The sequence below is a fragment of the Camarhynchus parvulus genome, chromosome 1, assembly GCF_901933205.1.
Source record: "Camarhynchus parvulus chromosome 1, STF_HiC, whole genome shotgun sequence".
Lineage (NCBI taxonomy): Eukaryota > Metazoa > Chordata > Aves > Passeriformes > Thraupidae > Camarhynchus > Camarhynchus parvulus.
Window position 1 is genome coordinate 35,977,095 of NC_044571.1, and position 18,918 is coordinate 35,996,012.

Sequence of the window (18,918 nt, forward strand, 5' to 3'; positions counted from 1 at the left end):
AGGTGAAACAGCAAAAGCTTTGTGAGAGCTGTTCTTTACTATTTTATCCCCTATGATGACAAGTATCATTCTGCTGTAGCAAATGTTTATTCCCTTGCAGAGCCACCCCAGACTAGGGAAAATCCTCTCTTGAGACATCTGCTCTTGGGTGAGCCTATTGTTGAGCTTAATTGTGACCTCTTTGGAGAGCTGATTGTGCCCTCCAAGAAAATATGATTTATCAATTGCTTGGTCACAAGCTGTCATGGCTCTGATTTCAATTTCATGTATATCCCCATCTTGCCCGAATTTGGCTGCTGGGGCTCAGCTTTTGGTGCAGCTGTGTGGCCTTAAACCAGAGCGGTGTGAGGAAAAAAAAAAAAAAAAAAAAACTGTGAGAGGAAAAGCCTTCTTGAGAGCTGCTTTTCAGCTCAGCCACTCACCCTTTTTGGATGTCTGAATGTCTCACTTAAATTTCATTACAACAGCATGCAACTCTGAGGTCTTTATGCCAATCTGTAAATTACATCTAAGTAAAAGTAGCACAACTCTAGGATAGAGTGTAACAATGTTGAATAGTGCAGTAGAGTCTCTGGCCCTGTTCATGCATTTAGAATTGTCTAGAGAAAAAAAATAAAGACAACCTGGTTTGCCTCTAGAGAATTTCCAACATCATAAAGTTCTCCTAATCAGTTCAATTAACCATTATTAAAATAAACTTGATGCAGTGCAATATATCAAGTGAAAATATACTTGATATCTGTGATACAAATTATATTAATAGAAACTGCACTATAACAGGCTCCTTCCTTAGTTTTAAATTCTGGGGGTCTTTCTTTGTTTTTTCATATATTTCAGGCTCTAAAGCATTTGTCTTACATCTGGTGACTAAGAAATTTTCTTCTTTCTTCTGGATTCATTAGCTCCTTGTCTTTGGATTTTGTCATATTTACTGAATTTTCATAGAATCAAGAACTAGCACATAGAATGTGCTAATAACCCCATTTGGGTTATTGAGTCTGACTCCTGACCCTGCACAGGACAGCCCAAGAATTACATCATGGAGAATTGTTCTTGAACTCTGTCAGGCTGGTGCTTGACCACTTCCCTGGGGAGCCTGGTCAGCGCTCAGCTACCATATGGGTGAAAAATCTTTTCCTGATATCCAACCTAAACATCCCCTGACACAACTTCATGCTGTTTCCTCAAGACCTATTGCTGCTCACCTGAGAGCAGAGATCTGCACATGCCCCTCTACTCCCTGCATGATCAAGATGAAAATTCAATAGTGAAGTTGAAAAATTCTTATGCTTAAACAAGCTATAATTCTAAATGGAAAGAGAAATTTGAGGCATAGGACACATTTTCTGTGTGTATGTTTATATCACCTTATGGCAAGTCCCCTCATCTGTCGGGAGTGTGCAGCGGCTGTTGCAGGTTGATTGGAAGCCCTCAGAACCCATAAGGGATTCTCTCTTCTGAGCAATGGTGGAGATCAGTAGGCAGTACAAATCAGGTCCTTAATTTGAGAAAGCAGAGGATATAAAGACTCTCCTTGTGTCCTGCACACACTGTTAATAAGTGGTATCAATCTTCTGAATACTGTCACGGTGAGCTGATTTATACAGACTACCCTCACTTCAGAAATTTTGTAGAGCAGAATTGAACAAAAATACTTTCCAATCTTAACAGATCGCTTGGTTCATGAATTCAGATGTAATTTTAGAAGGCTGTAAAACTTAAAAAGAATCTCCTGACCATTGTGAGCTGACTTGAAATCAGTAGATCTTAAATTTTCTGGGGAAACTGACCAGACATTTTAGAGATTATTAATTTGTTTTATTCTTCATAATTTGAATATTCTAATATACTTTATGATTAGATGGAATACTATTAAGCTCACAAAATCAAAGACTAGTGCCTCCTTTTTTTTTTTAACAGACTACTTATTTCCATAATGAGTTATTTAATCTTCAGTTTTCTTTAAGCTCACCCAAAGGGATGTTTATGATCTTCAAAAGAAAGTTTGCTTGCTATATTAAGTAACAGCTAAAACTGAATTCTGATACAGAGGATGAGTTCAGGTTTTAAGGCATTACAAAACAACACTGAAGCTAATCATCATGATGACCTCAGTTGATTGGATGGCTAACCACCAGAAAGACAGGACTGGTGGATCAGATTTTTGCACATTTTTGTCTTGCAGAAGCTTGATTTATTTTGGTGATAGAAACATTATAGAGCTCTCCTATATATGTAAATACTTTCTCAAAGTTACCAAAGTGAGACATTGATACCATCTCCTCTGCAGTAACATCTCCTGAAAGAGAGGATACATCAAATCAAAGAAACATATTTTTATTAGGAGACAACATATTCACATCTTTCAGTTCATCATTTCCAAGATAAACAAGGATATGAGCAGAGCAGCTTGCTCTTCCACATCTGTACTTCGTTAAAAGAAATCTCATTACATAGCATACAAACTGAAGCTGAGATTAACAATATTCTGGCAAAACAATTTCAACCTTGGTTTAATTTTTTTCTATCTTCAAAATAAATAGCATGTGCATCTTTCACATGAAATTATATACATAAACATTATTCATATTTATTCATATAAAATAGGGAAAGAAATTAGTTTGTCTATTTAATTTAGGAAACATGAAAATTTTTTGGTTTTTAACACAATAGTTTGCATTCTGTGGCATCAAGATCTTCTGAATAAATATTAAAATATTTATCTTATGATATTCCATCCATGCAGATACAGAAGATGTTAATTATAATAAACTACAAAAAAATCAAAGGTTAAAATAACAACAAAACAGATGTTTTCATTCCCAAATTACTGTAAATTTCAGGCATAAGTATGCACAATACGAAGCAGATATTCTCCTTTCCTGGTACAGTCTTATAATACAAGGAATTTTAAAAATGCACATAGAATTGAATAACTAGAAAATATAATGTCTGTTGTACAGGAAATTCAGATTCATATATTTTATTCATTCTGGATCAGATTTTTTAAAAAATCAAAATGGAAATTCCCCAGAAAAAAAAAAAGGTGAGGGTAGGAGTGAGGGTTGGTGTGAATGCATATACAAAACAGCTTCTCCAAAAATCAGAACATCTATGAATCAATATCAATAAATAAAATACAATAATGTGACATGTATTTAAATGAATGTTTTATGAGGAACATTTCGGTGTACAAACAGAATGAGAACAGTTTATTTGGAAAAAAATATTTGAAACCAAATGGAATATAATTCCCCAGTCAAAATTATTTGATTTTGATAATGCTGAAACGAAATGAAAATTATAACTTAAGAAAAGCAAAATCTCCTTTCAGAGACTGTTCCTATAAAATATCTTATTTTCAGCAACCCACATATTTGAAAGCCACTTGTCATACCTTTCCTACTGCATGTAGTGAAGAATGTTAATCACTGATGTTACCACTGATATTCAGTGGCAAAGATACCTTATGGAGGGTATTGTTGCCTCTTATCTGGTCACTGTTGCTGCATTATTTGTGTGCTTTGCCAGGCCTATCAGGAGGCTGCCCAAAGTCTCAGAATGGAACTGGGAACACAGCCCAGAAAAAGAGAAATGCCAGCAGCACTCCTGCAACTCTCATGGGTAGAAAGCTCTCTGTAAAATCTGATTTTTATCCCATAATACACATGTAAAATGCAGTCTTCCTGAAGTCAGACTGCCCTTAATGCTCAAAAATGACAAAGTTCCTTGGGGAGTCTACATTTGTAACACTACAGTTGTCAAACTTAATCAGGTTTTGTACCAGTTAGCCTACTATATTTTGGTTACAAAGTCTATATAAAATGCACTTGTAAGCTATCTAACAGACATCTGTGCTTGTAAAACATGAAATCTCAGGTCCTAATGCACAAAGCAGGCACTGAGACTGACCCAAGATGTACTGTCTTTCAAACCAACACACAATATGCTGGTGATCCAAATATAAAAACCTTTTAGAGGTTCCACTTCACAGATGTAGCATTGCTTTGCTTCTGTAAAGCACTCATAATATTTGAAGTGACTTTTGCAGCAAAATTTTTATCACTGGGAGAAATAGGTGTGCTCTTCTGAGGTTCCTCATTGCTACATAAAACTCATAATTGCAATCTCGTCCCCTTATATCCTATATATAGTGTTTAATAGATTAATCTTTTGCCTGGTCAGTGTTCAGGCACAGTTCTAAGTGAATGAGTGAGTACCTTTATTTGTGGGAGTAAGGATTTGAAAGGTTTTTTAGCCTTTGCCAGTAGCTTTTCTCCAACTATGTTATTGGCAACACATGAAGTATTATTACTGTTCTTAATGTCTACACTTTGAGATTGGGAAATTATAATTAAAAAAAACAAACTAAATGAAGCAAAGTAAGTTAGGCTGAAGCAGATACTTTAATAATATTTCATAGAAATGTTGAAATGAGGACCCTACAATACACAACATTATTGACTGTGGTAATGTCACAGAATACTGCAGAGACAATTCACCAGGCTCAACAGCAACAACAACAAAAAGAATAACCGTGGTATTTAAACATATGGCCTAACTTTAAATGCACATATAATGACTTTAAATAGTTCAAAAATCCCTAAGTCTATGAGTCAGGCAAATATTAGACATGTGAAATAGACATCACCCTCTGCATATAAGCAATACCTTCTGTACTAGAATCTTTAGGGTTTCAGAGGATCATATGCTCTAGCTGAGGCTGACAGGAAACAGATCTCACTGTCCATACACAGCTGATTCACTGTCAATGAGTAAACATGTACCAGGCACCACTAAGGTAAAATGTATCAAAACCTGAAGGCCACATCAATATTCATTTTTAGATGAATGCTGCTTCTCCATCCAGCTCTTCTGAAAAAGCTCAGCTTACATAACGGTTATTTAATGAATATTCTTGGAAAAATTAATTAGTTATTCAGTCACAACCTGAGGTACTCCTGATTATACATAAGAACTGCAGAATTTACCTCAAAATACTCACAAACTTTGAGAGTAGTTGAGCCGGAATTATATCACACTTTCTGAAGGCAATACCTTTATTCCAATAAGGTACAGTTTCCTGGTGTCATTGAAAGTGTCACTGATCAAAACACTTCTCAAGTTCATAGGGGGCCTCTTCCTTCCAAATTGGTATGTGAAGTAATTCAGTTGTGCTCTCTTTGAAGACTTCATTTTTACAGTGAGTAATGGATATGGTCACAAAGCATCAGTTAAAAGCAGTTAAAATTTATTTTGATTCAGAAAAAATTACCATTTTGAGAGAGAGAATTTCTATTGTGACTTCTTTCTTCCTACTTTCTTTTCCTCCCACCATCCTCCACATCTACACAGTAAGAGTTATTTGATGATTTTTAAGTTCCCTTTTGTGCAACTATTATGATAGCCCAGCAAAAACATCAAACATTTCCTCAGTGAGGAAAAAAATCTTTTCTATGGAAAATGGTCGAAGTACTTCCTGGAAATGGCAGTCAGAAACAACAGGGGAGGGGGCAGAAGTGAGTTGAATTCATCTCTTGAAAACCAGGAAGAAATGGCATTTGTAGAGAATGAGACTGATTGAGATTTTCCATGCTATTCTACTGACACCTCTCCTGCAGTGTGACTCAGATGATTAAGGCTACGTGCTCAATCTGTTTTGACAGAGCTTGGGTTATCCAGAATCACATGTATTGTGTGCGTATGGGTGAGTGAGAATGAGACAGGGAGGAAGGGAAACTGTGGGCATATACACACGGTGCTTTATCTTCCCATTGGTTTTGCAGTATTAGCAAAGAGAATCTTAGAATCATGGAATCATAGAGTGGCCTGGGCAGGCAATTTTTCTTGTCAAAATTAGTTTTGTGCACTTGCACAGCCAATTAGAAATCTGCTAGTGTATTGACCAGGGCTGACCCAGCCATTCTGTCCACACTGGGAGCCAGCAGTTCCTGGTCTCTCTCTAGGTGATTAATGTAACAGTATTAACCAAAAACTTCGTCTGGTTGCTTTTCAAGAGCAGAAAGAATAACTCAGACACCTCATGTGTGATATGAGATACAGAATATCTGAAAAAAAAAAAAAAACCACGGGACTGCCAGTCTCCACACAGACAAAAATAAGTGTTCTTCCCAACGTCCTGAGAGAAAAAGCACACAATGTGCCCTTCCAGTTTCTCAAAATTCTCCACACACACTCTTGCTTTCTTCCTGTTAACTCTGAATCCTTTTATTATTTCTAATGATTTGACAAGTAGATGTAGTTTGATGTCTAGTTTGTTTGTGATGCTTTAATTCTTCGAATTTCTGAAGCTGGATATTTGTGTTGGGTTATTGGTCACTGAAGTAATAAAATATTTTTTCTGCTTGAAACTTGTACAGTGGAAATGAAATGAATGCCAAATAATAAATTAGTCTACCCAAATGATAACAAGCTTTTATCATAATACTGTTAATAATTTAAAACTACCAAGATGCCTTTGATGATGATCATTCTAGGCACTCAGACACATGAATATAGGTATATAAAGCCAGCACTTCACGTACTTTTTCAAACATGTAATCTTATTTTTTTTCCTGCAGGTACAAAATAAGGTAAATTTAATTTATTTAGGTGAGCAAAATTGCCAATAAATCCTTCTGAGATTTTATATCTATGATTCTGTACACGAAAGATTACTTTATTCTTATGGGATACTACCATCTTGCATTACAGTGTCTCATCTAATAGCCAGGACTGGATCTCTTTCAAATGCAGAGTGTCTAAAGTTATGTTGATGGTAAAGTGATGAGATATTTATATATATTCAGGTATTTAGTCTATGTATGTGATTGTCATGATGCATTAATAATCCAGTTCATCTTAGTTCTTTCCCTTGTTAAAAAAGAGTTAAAACAAAACCAACAGAAAAACATGAGGGTTTTTCTGTTCTTTGAAATTAGTTTGCCAGATATCTGTTAGGAACTATGATATTTCAAAGGTTTCAATCACCTTATTGTATCTTATTTATAAACCCATTGTATCTTATTTTTAAACATATTTCTTGTGTTTATAAATCTTTGAGTTTAGCTATTGATGTTTTCTAAGAAAGAAAGAGAGAACTCTCATATTGAAGCATAGTTTGTAAAGTGAACACCAAGCTCAATATACAGGCCAATGTGCATTTCACTGATAGTTTCATAATGATAGTTTCATTTCACTGACTTGTTACATAATATATGTTTTAAGTCTCTGAAAATCAGCATTTTGGACTTGCTAGGAGGTAGAGCAAAATTCCCAACCAAAAAAAGTCTATATTTTCCTGGGTAAAAGAAGGAATACTGGCCAATCAAAGGCTGTAATATCTTCTTTACTATTAGGAAAATATCAAGAAATTTCAAGAAATTTCAGTTCCAGATTATGGACTTCTACTAAAGCTAAAAAAGCCACCTCTCATTGTCCCTGAAACAGACAAAAAAGACTTCAGACTGCTCTGTGTCCTCTTACTCAACTGGGTTAGCCATGGGACTTATGCAAATGCTGTTGAGCAGAGTTATATGGACAAATATGAGATCAATTCTCCCATTTCTGTACTCCCTCCCAGGTAACACATATTTAAGCATGAAAGTAAGACGTCTGTGTAAAACCTTTGGTGCTTAGAAAGTCCAGGAAGGGTAGGAGAGATTATTTGGGGTGTTTGTTAGGAAAGCAGGTATTTAAATCATGTCTGTAGCAGTGAGAGCAGAGAGGGACCACATTCTGCTCTACCAGCTAAACCAACACAGTTCAACTACGAATACCTACATCATTTTCCTTTTTCTCCAGAAGAAGATAAAACTGCTTGCTGGATGCAATTCTTGGCACACACCTTTTTCCAGACAATTGCTCAGTACTCTCTGGAAATGTAGGAATTACTACAGGCCAAAGCTGTGAAGGCAGTGGACAGACAGATAGACACCATGAATGTGCCTTGTCTAGGAGTCCATGTAGCCTTACTGGGTAAAACAGAGCAAAAGGTAATCACAATATTAAAAATATCAATATAGGCTATAGACACACTTTAAATCAGCTGCAGGATAAAGAAAACAAGAAAGGATACAGAGTGGGAGGTATTCATCTGAGAAACAGATCTCAGGAACAGGTATGCTCATGCACTCTTTAGAAATATGGACGATTCAAAAGTAATTTTGAGACAAAGCTGAGGACTTGTGAATCAGAGCAGGAAGATGATGTGTATGAACGGAGATTGGATGCACGAAAATCTTCATAGAAGCCCACGATTGCATTATTTACTTCTGCTCCTGAATAAACATTTTCTGTCTTTCTTCAGTAAACACATGGTTTTGCTCATTTTCTTGCTACCATGTAGGGACTGTTCAATATATTTCCTAAAAACTGATTTACACTTTCAAATATGAGTCATGAATCGACTTACTTCTATTAGATCTATTTTATTAAGAGAACATGTCATACTAAACAGGTCTAAGACCAAGAAAGAACCTCTTTGAATGTAAAAGTGTTACCAGACCCAGCATTCCTGCCTCCAAACAATTGACTATGATTGCTAATTGAAAATAGAAAACTATTGCTGTATTTCACCTAACCTTGAATCCTGAGTGCAGTTTTGGGTATGACAACATGATATGAAGTTATTAGATAGTATCCAAAGGAGGGCAGCAAAGATGGTGAAGGTCCTTGAGGAGAAGCCATATGAGGAGCAGCTGAAGTCACTCAGTCTGTTCATCCTGGAGGAGACTGAAGGGAGACCTCATTGCAGTCACAATTTCCTTGTGAGGGGAAAGGGGGGGGCAGGCACTGATCTCTTCTCTGTGGTGACCTGTGATAGGAATGGGAATGGTCTGAAGCTGTGTCAGAGGAGATTTAGGTAGGAAAATGTTCCTCACCCAGAGGGTCATTGACAACTGGAACAGGCTCCCCAGGGAAGTGGTCACAGTGCCAGCCTGACAGAGTTCAGGAAGTGTGTGGACATGGTGTGACTTTTGGGGATGGTCCTGAGCAGGACCAAGAGTTGAACTCAATGATCCTTGGTATTTTCCAACTCAGTATATTCTGTGATTTCACGATTTATTGTTGTAAATGTCAGCAAAGCAACTGAAGCAGCAGAAATGTGGTGATGTAATTGACAGCGGGAAAACCACCTTCTGATTAAAAGTTTATTTAAGAACAAAATGTACACACATCTCCTGGTCTTCCTTCTTATTAATCATTTACTGTGAATAAGAAACCTTAGTAAGCAATTAAAATTGAATTTTTAATGAAAAAAAAACATTTTCCACAGAATGCAGTAGGCAAAAACTGCTATAAAGAGATAATCACAAACCATAGAGTAATAAAGGCTTCATTTTATCACCTAGAAACTTAACATATACCTGCCACCGTTGCAAATAATCTAAAATAAAAGTTTGGTGATTCCGGGACTACTACATTGATATTATTTATACAATTTAGGCTACTATTAATAAAATTATAACCACTGAGATGAAACATACTGAGATCAAACGAAACTCTCATCTAGATTGGTCATTTCAGGTATCATCTTTTTTAGCTTTCTCAGCTTATGAATTTGATCTGTAGTTTCCTTTTCTATTACATCATTCCTAGAAAGAATGGAAATGATGAGCTGACTATATTGGTTTTCAGTCTATGTTTAATAAAAAAGTAGTTTCCAGGATTTTCAGATAATTAAAAAATACAAAAAAGGATTTTTTTTTTGTTATGTAACAACCTAGATAGCAAGTATCTAGACAGTAAACAATGTACTCAAAAACAGCTAAGTAGAAAATAAAATGGGGAACAAGGAAATTTCTCTGTACTCAGTCACACAGGTTTTTATCACATTTGCAGCCTGGTGTCCAACCTAATTTTACATGAAACATTTCCATGTCCAAAAGAGTTTAATACTAATGACAAACATCATTGTTTGGAAGAAAAAAGGTAGCAAAAATTAAAATCAGCATGTGTATTTTACTTCTCTGTTTAAATGGTGACAATAATTGCAATAACCACAAGTCCTGCAGCCACGGCTGTGCAGCATCAGATGAGAGCATCTTTAAAGTGTTCCTTTTAGCACCCAAATGTAGACTTAGGTTTTCACTGTGGCAGATTTATCCCCTAGTCTGCAGCTGTCGGTGTTCAGGTACCCTAATGCCTGTTTGAATGCTGTGGACTGGATAAGGTTTTATTTGAAGGGAAGCAGCACCATCTATTGCAACCTGATAGCTTAGCTCTCGATGGTATAAAGACAGGATTGGCCTGAGCCCAGCTTTCAACTCTTTCTTGCAGGCGCTTTTATAAATTTGTCCTTGTCCAGCTTCAAATGAGATTAGGATCTCACTTGGTGAGATTTGGTGGTGCAGGGACAGGGCTGTGTTCCATGCATGCACATGTCTAATAAAAAGTCACATCTAAGAAACATAGCTGTTTACAAACTAAGAGAATAAAATAGCATAAGCCTAGTCCTAAATAACCGTTGCTTTTAAATGACTTTGCTGGAGTTTTCATTTCTGAAGTGGGAGGACAGTCAAAAGTTAAGGGCATATTTTACCCAGATGATATTCTCTCAAAATTTTCTTCCAAAAGCAGCATTAATGTAGGTGTGCAGTACAGTATGTTCTTCTAATTATGACAGTGCTATTGTCATCCATCTATATTTCTGGTTCTTCTCTTTTTTTCCAGACTGTCTACAAAGCCTGGCTCTGTTCCCAGTATTTTGAAGTCACACAGTTTCACTGCAGCAACAGAATTCCTTGCAAGCAATACTGTTTGGAGGTTCAAACGAGGTGTCCCTTTATATTACCAGACAATGATGATGTCATCTATGGAGGACTATCAAGTTTCATCTGTACAGGTATAGTACAGAAAAACCAATTTCACTTGTTTTCATAAGTCTAAATGTCATGGATTTAGCTCTAACTCTGAGACCTTAAAGGTATTCCATATCAGAAAGACTTTTTGGAGGTGCTAGGATTTGAGCTCAGATCTAGTAATGCACAGTTATGATATAGCCTGCCAGTCATCAGCTTTACAAAACAAAATTTCTAGAAAAAAATTTATTCTGCTTATTTTTTACACTTAATAATTTGGTGGAGGATTTATTTTACTTCATGTCATGCAATATTCAGAAAAAAAAAGGGAAAAGGTACATCCAGTTTTTAGCATATTCACCTTTGTTTGCCTGCATTCTTATGCCAGATGAATCAAGAACCTGAAGCACAGCATTCAAAATTGTGCAGCAGCTCTCAGAAAGTGTTTACGAAAACATCTTTCGCTAGTGAAGAAATTTAAGAATCAGTTGTTCACCTTTGAAGAACTTTCTTTGTTTGATTTTTGCTTGTTTCCTATTGAGTTTGGTTACATTTTATGAATATTTTTTAATTTTAGAAGATATTGGTAATGTATATCTCATGTACCACAGATACCTTTTTCAGGAATGGATGGGAGTTATCCACAAAAAATTTCAGCTTATACCAATATTATCTTCAGACTTATGGCACCTAGATTATCATCTGAGAATCTTGAAGATATTCAGGCAACTTATTCCCAGTAAATTCATAAAAAAGGAGTTTCAACACTTAGATCATTTGACACTCTCATCCAAATATCAGAAATTAAACTGTCTTCACCTCTAAATTAGGGCTCCACTGGAAGTCTTGATAGTAAATAAGTTGTCTAAGGTAAACTACTTATAACTAGAGTCAATTATAAGAATCCATAAATATTATATACCATTTTAGATGCAGGCATAAGGATTATGGCAACTCCCTTCACCTTGTACCCTGTATTTAGATATAAGGTGGTTCTGGTAACAAGGCATTTAATTGATTTTTTTTTTCTTGGAAATTAAACCTATTGCACAAAATCAAGCAATATCCATCCATATACAAAAGAAAATATAACAAAAAGTGAGCTGAGTTACAATTTGAATCTGATGATTCAAAATTGTAACTCAGCTCACTTTTTGTTATATAAGGTTCTTGGCACTTCAATGCATTTTTTAAAAATTAATAGCCTTCCAATATGTATATGCAGTAAGGAAATGAGCATTATTTTCCAGTTTAATGTAGTATAGTAGAAGTGAGAGACAGGAAAATTTTATTTACCACAAGTACACAAACTATATGTATGTTCACATATATGCATGTGTACACACACATGTACCCAATGGCAAGAAACCAAACCAACAGCAGACAAAATCATCTTGGCACGTATTTCAGAAAATCTGTTAGGAAATACACATCCATCTCTTCATTTTCCTAGTATAACTCATAATCCAAATTCCTTCCTAAAACACACAAAATAGATGATTTTGAAAAGATTACTGACATCTCTGAGTCTGGGATGAAAAAGCAGCTTTAGGGGAGGATTAAACTCATTTTGTTGCAGGTATTATTAATGTGGGTATCTACACATGAACTCTGTGACTAAGCTCTGCCTGGAGTCTTGGTGTAGTCAGTGGAACTGAGAACCATTTAACTCACCCTGAGCAGACACTTGCACCTGATGAGAGGACTTGCTCACATCGCTGGCTGTACTCTATTTGCTGTAGCTGCTGTTAGACCAGGGTCTATTGCAGGCACTTAAAATCAGGGTGACCTAATTTTAAGGTCACCCTTAAAATTAAGGGTGGTCTTAGCTGTCCACTAACAGATAACAGTTCGGTTGAACTTTTTGTCCTCTCAAGCCCAACCCCAGCAGCAGCAGAGCAGAGCTTGTGTTTCAGACCCACAGGAGTCAGTATGCTGACCCTAGAGAGTTGTGTGCAAGGGAAGATGTTGAGGACAGGTATGAGGCAGCAATTCAAATTCTGTCTGGAATACAGACCCATTTTCACCCTTATAAAGCAGCAGCTCCATGTAAGAGTGCTAATGAAAAGTTAGACTTTAATCTGCTACAGGAATAAAGAATTATACCTCTCTGCAGCTTAATGAAAACAGATTTATTTCATGCAAAGTGCAGTGAGCTCAACAGCAGACAAAATACTCTACCTCAGCATAGCTTGTGATAGATAACTTGAAATCCTTTCAAAGAAAAAACAGCTCAAAGAAGGTCACCCCTGTCTTGAGGGACATCTCCTACTGCACTTTTTGTGTTTCTGTCTGGTATACACCTTCTGAGATTTCTAGTTATTGATCTGTCTCTTCATTAGAAAAATACAAAAGAGTAAGGTGAAAAGGTATTCTTATTTAATATTTAGATGTCAAGTTACAAGAGAAGTTATACAAGGGATAGCTGATTTTATTTGGCATTGACTACATCCGAGAGCTCAGGATGAACACAAAAACATTACCTATAATTTTCCAATTGCAGACAGGTAGAGGTTGGTGTGGGTCCATAGCCCCTGCTGGGAGGTGTCCTGGCAGTGGGAGCTGCCACCTCCCCTTTCAATCCTGTCCTACCACAGCAGTAAGAGCGCAGAGATCTGCTGGAGATGAATGCATGGCAGCACTGGTGGACAACAGGGAACCCACAAAATTTTTTTTTTTTTCTTTCAGGCCAGGACTTTTTGGGTGGTGTTGGGGCTTGAAAAACAAAAAAACCCCAAACCTGGAGGTTGTAAAAGGATATAATAACAAAGGCTTTACCCTTCCTTGGAAGGTTCTCATGATGAGAAAACAGCACAGAACTGGCTATTTTTCCCCAATAAATACTGCAGTCATTGTTATATTTGTAATTAAGTTTAAAAGAAAATAAAGTGTGGTTTATAATGTGGATTAATTACAAGATATTGGAAATTCCTGAAGACTTCATATAGTAAGTAACAAGTATTCTAGCCTGAGAATGTCTAACTTGATCGCCTCCAAAGAAAGCCTATAATAGGAAAGGGAGAAGGCATGCTACCCACATTTTGCATTACCAGAACTCATCTTTTGTAGAAATGCATATGAGGGTGTGGAAAAATTGCAGTGTAAGAGAAAGTCCTTGAGAGATTAATCAAAACAATCAGAATCACAGCGTGGTTCTGATTGTGGAAATAGTTAGGCAGTTAGGCAGAAAGGATTTAGTGTTCCCTTCTTGCCCGCTGTCTTCCAGGACATAGAAGGAAAAAGTTGATCCTTCCATTTGGTGCTGTGCTGTAACCTGCTGGTTTTCAGATTCATTAAAACTGAATTATTACTTTCAGTTTAGACCTTTGGAGTTCATATCCATACGAGTAAAGTTTCCAGTGGTTTCATCCAATGTTTCCTTTTACAGCTCAGCTGTCTTGAACTGTCCATGCAAACCAAAATCTCATTTGAGGGAAATAACAATAGTTTTCAGGTGTGCATGGAAAATTACAGTGAATTAGTCCCATGCAAAACTCCAGGTCAAGGTTTTTAACTGTAACTTCTAAGAAAACAGTGTTCATACCAGCAGGATTGTTTTCTCTTGTAAATGTAGTCATCTCTTCCTTAACTAAATGTGCTACAGCATCATACTACCCTATGCCAACCAGTGATGCACATTTGGTCTACAAAATTAGACTAGAGCTAGAGTGGGGAAAAGTCCTTTCAGAAGCATTTAGGGTTGACATGAGATAGATACTCAGTACCAGCTACTTCATTGTACAGATCTTCTTATATTTCCAAAAATTACTTGTTAATACAGCCTGTTCTGACTGTTTGGAGAAACTGCTGTCCATGTGCCAAGTCTGGACCAATTTAGAGTGCAGACTTAGGGCTAATTGTGTCCTAAAGGCTTTCTTTAAAATGACCATGACTTATGGTCCCTTTGTGCCCTGTGGCATAACAGGGCCACCATCCAGCATCAAGCCTTGGGCCAGAAATCCCGGCCACATATTCACTCTCTTTATCTGTACAATAGATGTCATGGTATTTAATGGAGAAGGAAAGTTCCTCATTGAAGGAAAGGAAGAGAATGTAGTGAGCAGCAATAAGGCAGGAATGTGTTGCATCAACTTCCAAAATTAGCATGGCATTCTTTAGTACGTCCTGAGAGCAGTGCCATCAGAACAAGTCTTCTGCCATCAAGAGGAGAATCAAATTTGTCTATTCTGTGTTGAACAGACTTGTGATGCTTTTCAGAAAGTGTTGAACAGACTTCTGATACTTACTCCTACAGAAGGAGAAAGTAAAGGGAGAGAAGAGGTAAGTAGACAGGTGATTCAGGTACTTTAACTCACTAATATCTTTCAGTTCATATTAATTTAGACTCCTAATTTTATGTGTTCTGATTAACCTCTCAGTTGTTTGGAACACAGTGTGAACCAATTTTTGGCAAATAACAGTAACATATGTTTATGTGATCCATGCAAAGTAACAGTTACATGGAAAATCCACCTCCTTTACACTAAGAATTCACTGGAAATAACACTGTCAGTCATGCTTCATAGCACACAATAATGCTTCTAAAGACATAGTGAGAATTATTACAGAGAATTCTCATCAATCTGTAGAAGTTTGATGACTAGCAAAGCTCAGCAAAAGTATTAGAAGAAATTCTGTAAACTGCAGCTTCCTCTCAGAAGGGGCAGATGTGTGACTGGGTTTCACCAACAGGTTTGGCTATAGTATGTCTCTTTCAAAACAGATGCCCTGATTTCAGTGAAATTTGAAAAGCAATTTCCTTGAGAAAATGTGATATATAGAAAGGAATACTATCTATCTATTTCGTAGAACAATTCAAGAGAAAATCACTCTGAATTCAATCTGCTTTATGTTGTTATTGGCAAATTTAAAAAAAATATATATTTGATCCAAATTCTTTCTCAAAAAATGTCTTATAATAATGCATCACTTACCTCCTGTCTGCACCTCTTAATAGGTCCTAAAATATCAAAATATTAAGCTAACACAGACAGCAGGATAAATCCCTTTTATGTTTGATAACCATGGTTTAAATCATTACTAGCCATGGATCGGCTTACTGGGAAAATTTGACATGGTTTTTTCAGCAAAATCTATCAACTAAATAGCTCATCTTTTTCAGTCTAGTGTTCTTCTAGTCTTGAGCATGGGGCTTTCCCACGAATGAGGGCTTTCCCATGAATCATGGCACTTTCCCATGAATGAGGTCCCATATCATGCACAACATACACAGCAACACATATCTCCAACCCAGATCTCCTCTGACAATTGTAATTGACTAATAGAAGTTAACCTTTTCAAAGGAGCTGAACAGTCTTATTCGCCAGTTTAAGAATAATCTGTTTGAATAAAGAATAATTTGTTTATCTTCAATATTCTTCTACACATAATTTTGTTTCATTTTTTTGTAATGTGAAAGGTATAAAATACATGTCTAATCATCATGATGTGTCACAGACACAGCAATTTAGAAATTGAGAAGACCATCTGGATAAGATCAAAAAGTTCTGGCTTCCAGATCAGTTGCACGAAAGCAGTGAAATCTAGTCATATAATATCGAATGTGTTCTCTTCACTTCCACAGTTGGAAAATGTTAATACTGAAATCTCAGAAATAATTCCTCAGAAACAGAAATGCCATGCAGAGTGCTGGCATTCACTCATACAATGATGTCAGTGCGGGATGGATCACTCTTGGCAGACACTATTTGCTTTGGGCTTCACAATAAAATGGAATATTCAAAACTTCTGGTATACTACATCCACTTATCTTGTTTCAAGGTCTTTTCTTGAAACACAAGGAGCTCCATATATCTCTCAAAAATAATCAGGAATCTCTGTGAAAAATGAACACAGGTTAGGGTTCTGCAGAAAGAAAAAGAGGAAAAAGCATAACATATCATAAAATCTGATTTGTTTCTGTGGCTTCCCAAATACTTTTCCAGCAATGACAACACACATATCAACCAGACTAGTTTCCCATAATGCAGAATATTATGGCTCCATAACTCTTTATCTACAAATAACCAAGAAGCCAAGTCAGACCACCTGCAGCAGATTCAAATTCAGCCACAAGTGTCATGCATCCTGACAGTGCTGAGAGTCATAAGAATGCAACCATTGCTTTTACAGGCTGTTTCCTGCAACTGCTCAGGCAGAAACTGCAGCAGTCTCTGAGTTAGATGGTGTTCTAGCTGATCAGCAGACCATGTCTTTGTGATTTCAATTTTTGAGTAAGAACTTTTTTTGGCTTTGCTGCTTTTCCCCCAAGGTACATTCTATAAAGTGAATATGGTATTCATGCTGTCACTCCTTTTTCTTTCAGTCTGATTCAGCTAGGCAGGACTTACAGGATTTCTCTCTCATGTCTCCATTAACAATCTCAGTGGAACCAGTAGCCTTAATACTTGCATCAGCATTAGTAACACGGAGTGCCTACAGATGTAACTTCTGTGCTGATCACCAAAATGTTATTTTCATGTGGAGAAAACCTATCTGATTACAAAGAAAAGAGAGAGCTTTTGCATGACCTTTGTGAGTGATAGTGTATCTGTCTGGAGAATGATTTGAAATCAAAAAGTCTCTTGGCAAATTCTAGATCCTTGACTATAATAAAGGTTCAAGTACCTCCATATGGATTAAGTTTTCTGCTGGTGGAATATAGCTGAGTGCTGGGAAAAGTTGGGAAATGAAGACACAGAACTGAGAATTTTAAGTGAAAAGCACTTAAAAAAACTTAAGCCAGTAACAGCTGACCCGTCAGCCTCAGAAATAGAGTAGCCAAACATCCAATTAATATAAAATAATGATGTCTACAAACAACTATAAGGACAAGTGAGGAAGGGGGAAGCCTTGATATTTTTGTGGGTACAGATATTGTTTTTATTTCTTATACCTATGTATTTAATATTTAAACAAAAATACCAGTCAAACAAAAGGGAGAGAAGCAAATGCACAGGCAGTGGAAGCAAGGAGAGGTAACCCTGGAAAAGCATAGAGATTAAATCAGATTATGTAGGGATGGGGCAAGGAAGGTCAAGAGGAAGCTGGAACTGAACTTGTAAAGGCATGCAAAGAATGAAAAAAAAGGGCTTCTATACATATATTAGCAAGGAAAGGAAGGCCAAAGAAGGCGTATCCCTATAAACATTGTTGGAAAACTGATAACAATGGATGAGGAGGAGGCTGAGGTACTCAACAACAGTTTTGCCTCAGTCTTGAATGGCAACCTCTCTTCCTATATCTTTTAACTGGACAGACAGACAGCAGGATGTGGACTGGATCTATAGCCCCTCCCACTGTAAGTAAAGATCAGGTCCATGCTCTCCTGAGGAACATGAACGTACACAAGTCTGTGAGACCCAATGAGTTACATCCCCAGAGACCCAAGGGAATTGGCTGATGTAGTTGCCAAGCCACACTCCATGATATTCTAAAAGTCATAGCAATCAAGTCAAGTCCCAGGTGACTGAAACAAGGGCAACATTGAACCCATCTTTAAAAAGGGTAAGAGTTGATAGGTCAAGGAAGAGGCTGGGAACTACAAACCTGTCAGACTCACCTCTGTGGCTGGGAAGATCATGGAAGAGATCCTGTGCTAGAGGCTGTGCCAAGTCACATGGAGAACAGGGAGGTGGTTTGAGACAGTCAGTATGGCTTCAACAAGGGCCAGTCCTGACTCACCAACTGAGCAGTCTTCTACAATGAAGTGTTATTTAATATCTTTCTCAATGAAGAGATCAAGTTCCCCCTTAGTAAATTTGCAGATGAGCAGAGTGGTTGACACTGAAGGACGGGATGCCATTCAGAGAGACCTAGGCAAGCTCAGGAAGTGGGCCCATGGGAATCCCATGAGGTTTAACCAGGCAACCCCTGATGTAAAAACTGGCTGGGGATGAACAGATCAAGAGCAGCCTTGCCCAGAAGGACTTGAGAGTTCTGGTGGATGGGAGGCTGGACATGATCCAGCCATGGGCACTCACAGCTCAGAAAGCCAAAAGTGTCCTGGACTGCGTCAAAAGCAGCATGGGCAACAGGGCAAAGGAGGTGACACTTCCCCTCTACTTTGCTCTGGTGATGTCTCACCTGGAACACTGCATCCAGCTCTGCGGTCCTC

The 18,918-nt window shown here is 37.2% G+C and overlaps 1 protein-coding gene across 1 annotated transcript in view; it reads left to right on the forward strand.

The window, feature by feature from the left end:
* FAM155A (family with sequence similarity 155 member A) overlaps positions 1–18,918 on the forward strand; it is a 433,764-nt gene that overhangs the window by 411,450 nt on the left and 3,396 nt on the right. The window contains exon 2 of the mRNA XM_030958707.1: positions 10,675–10,846. Within this exon, the coding sequence (XP_030814567.1) occupies positions 10,675–10,846 (172 nt within the window). The remainder of the gene's footprint in view (positions 1–10,674; positions 10,847–18,918) is intronic.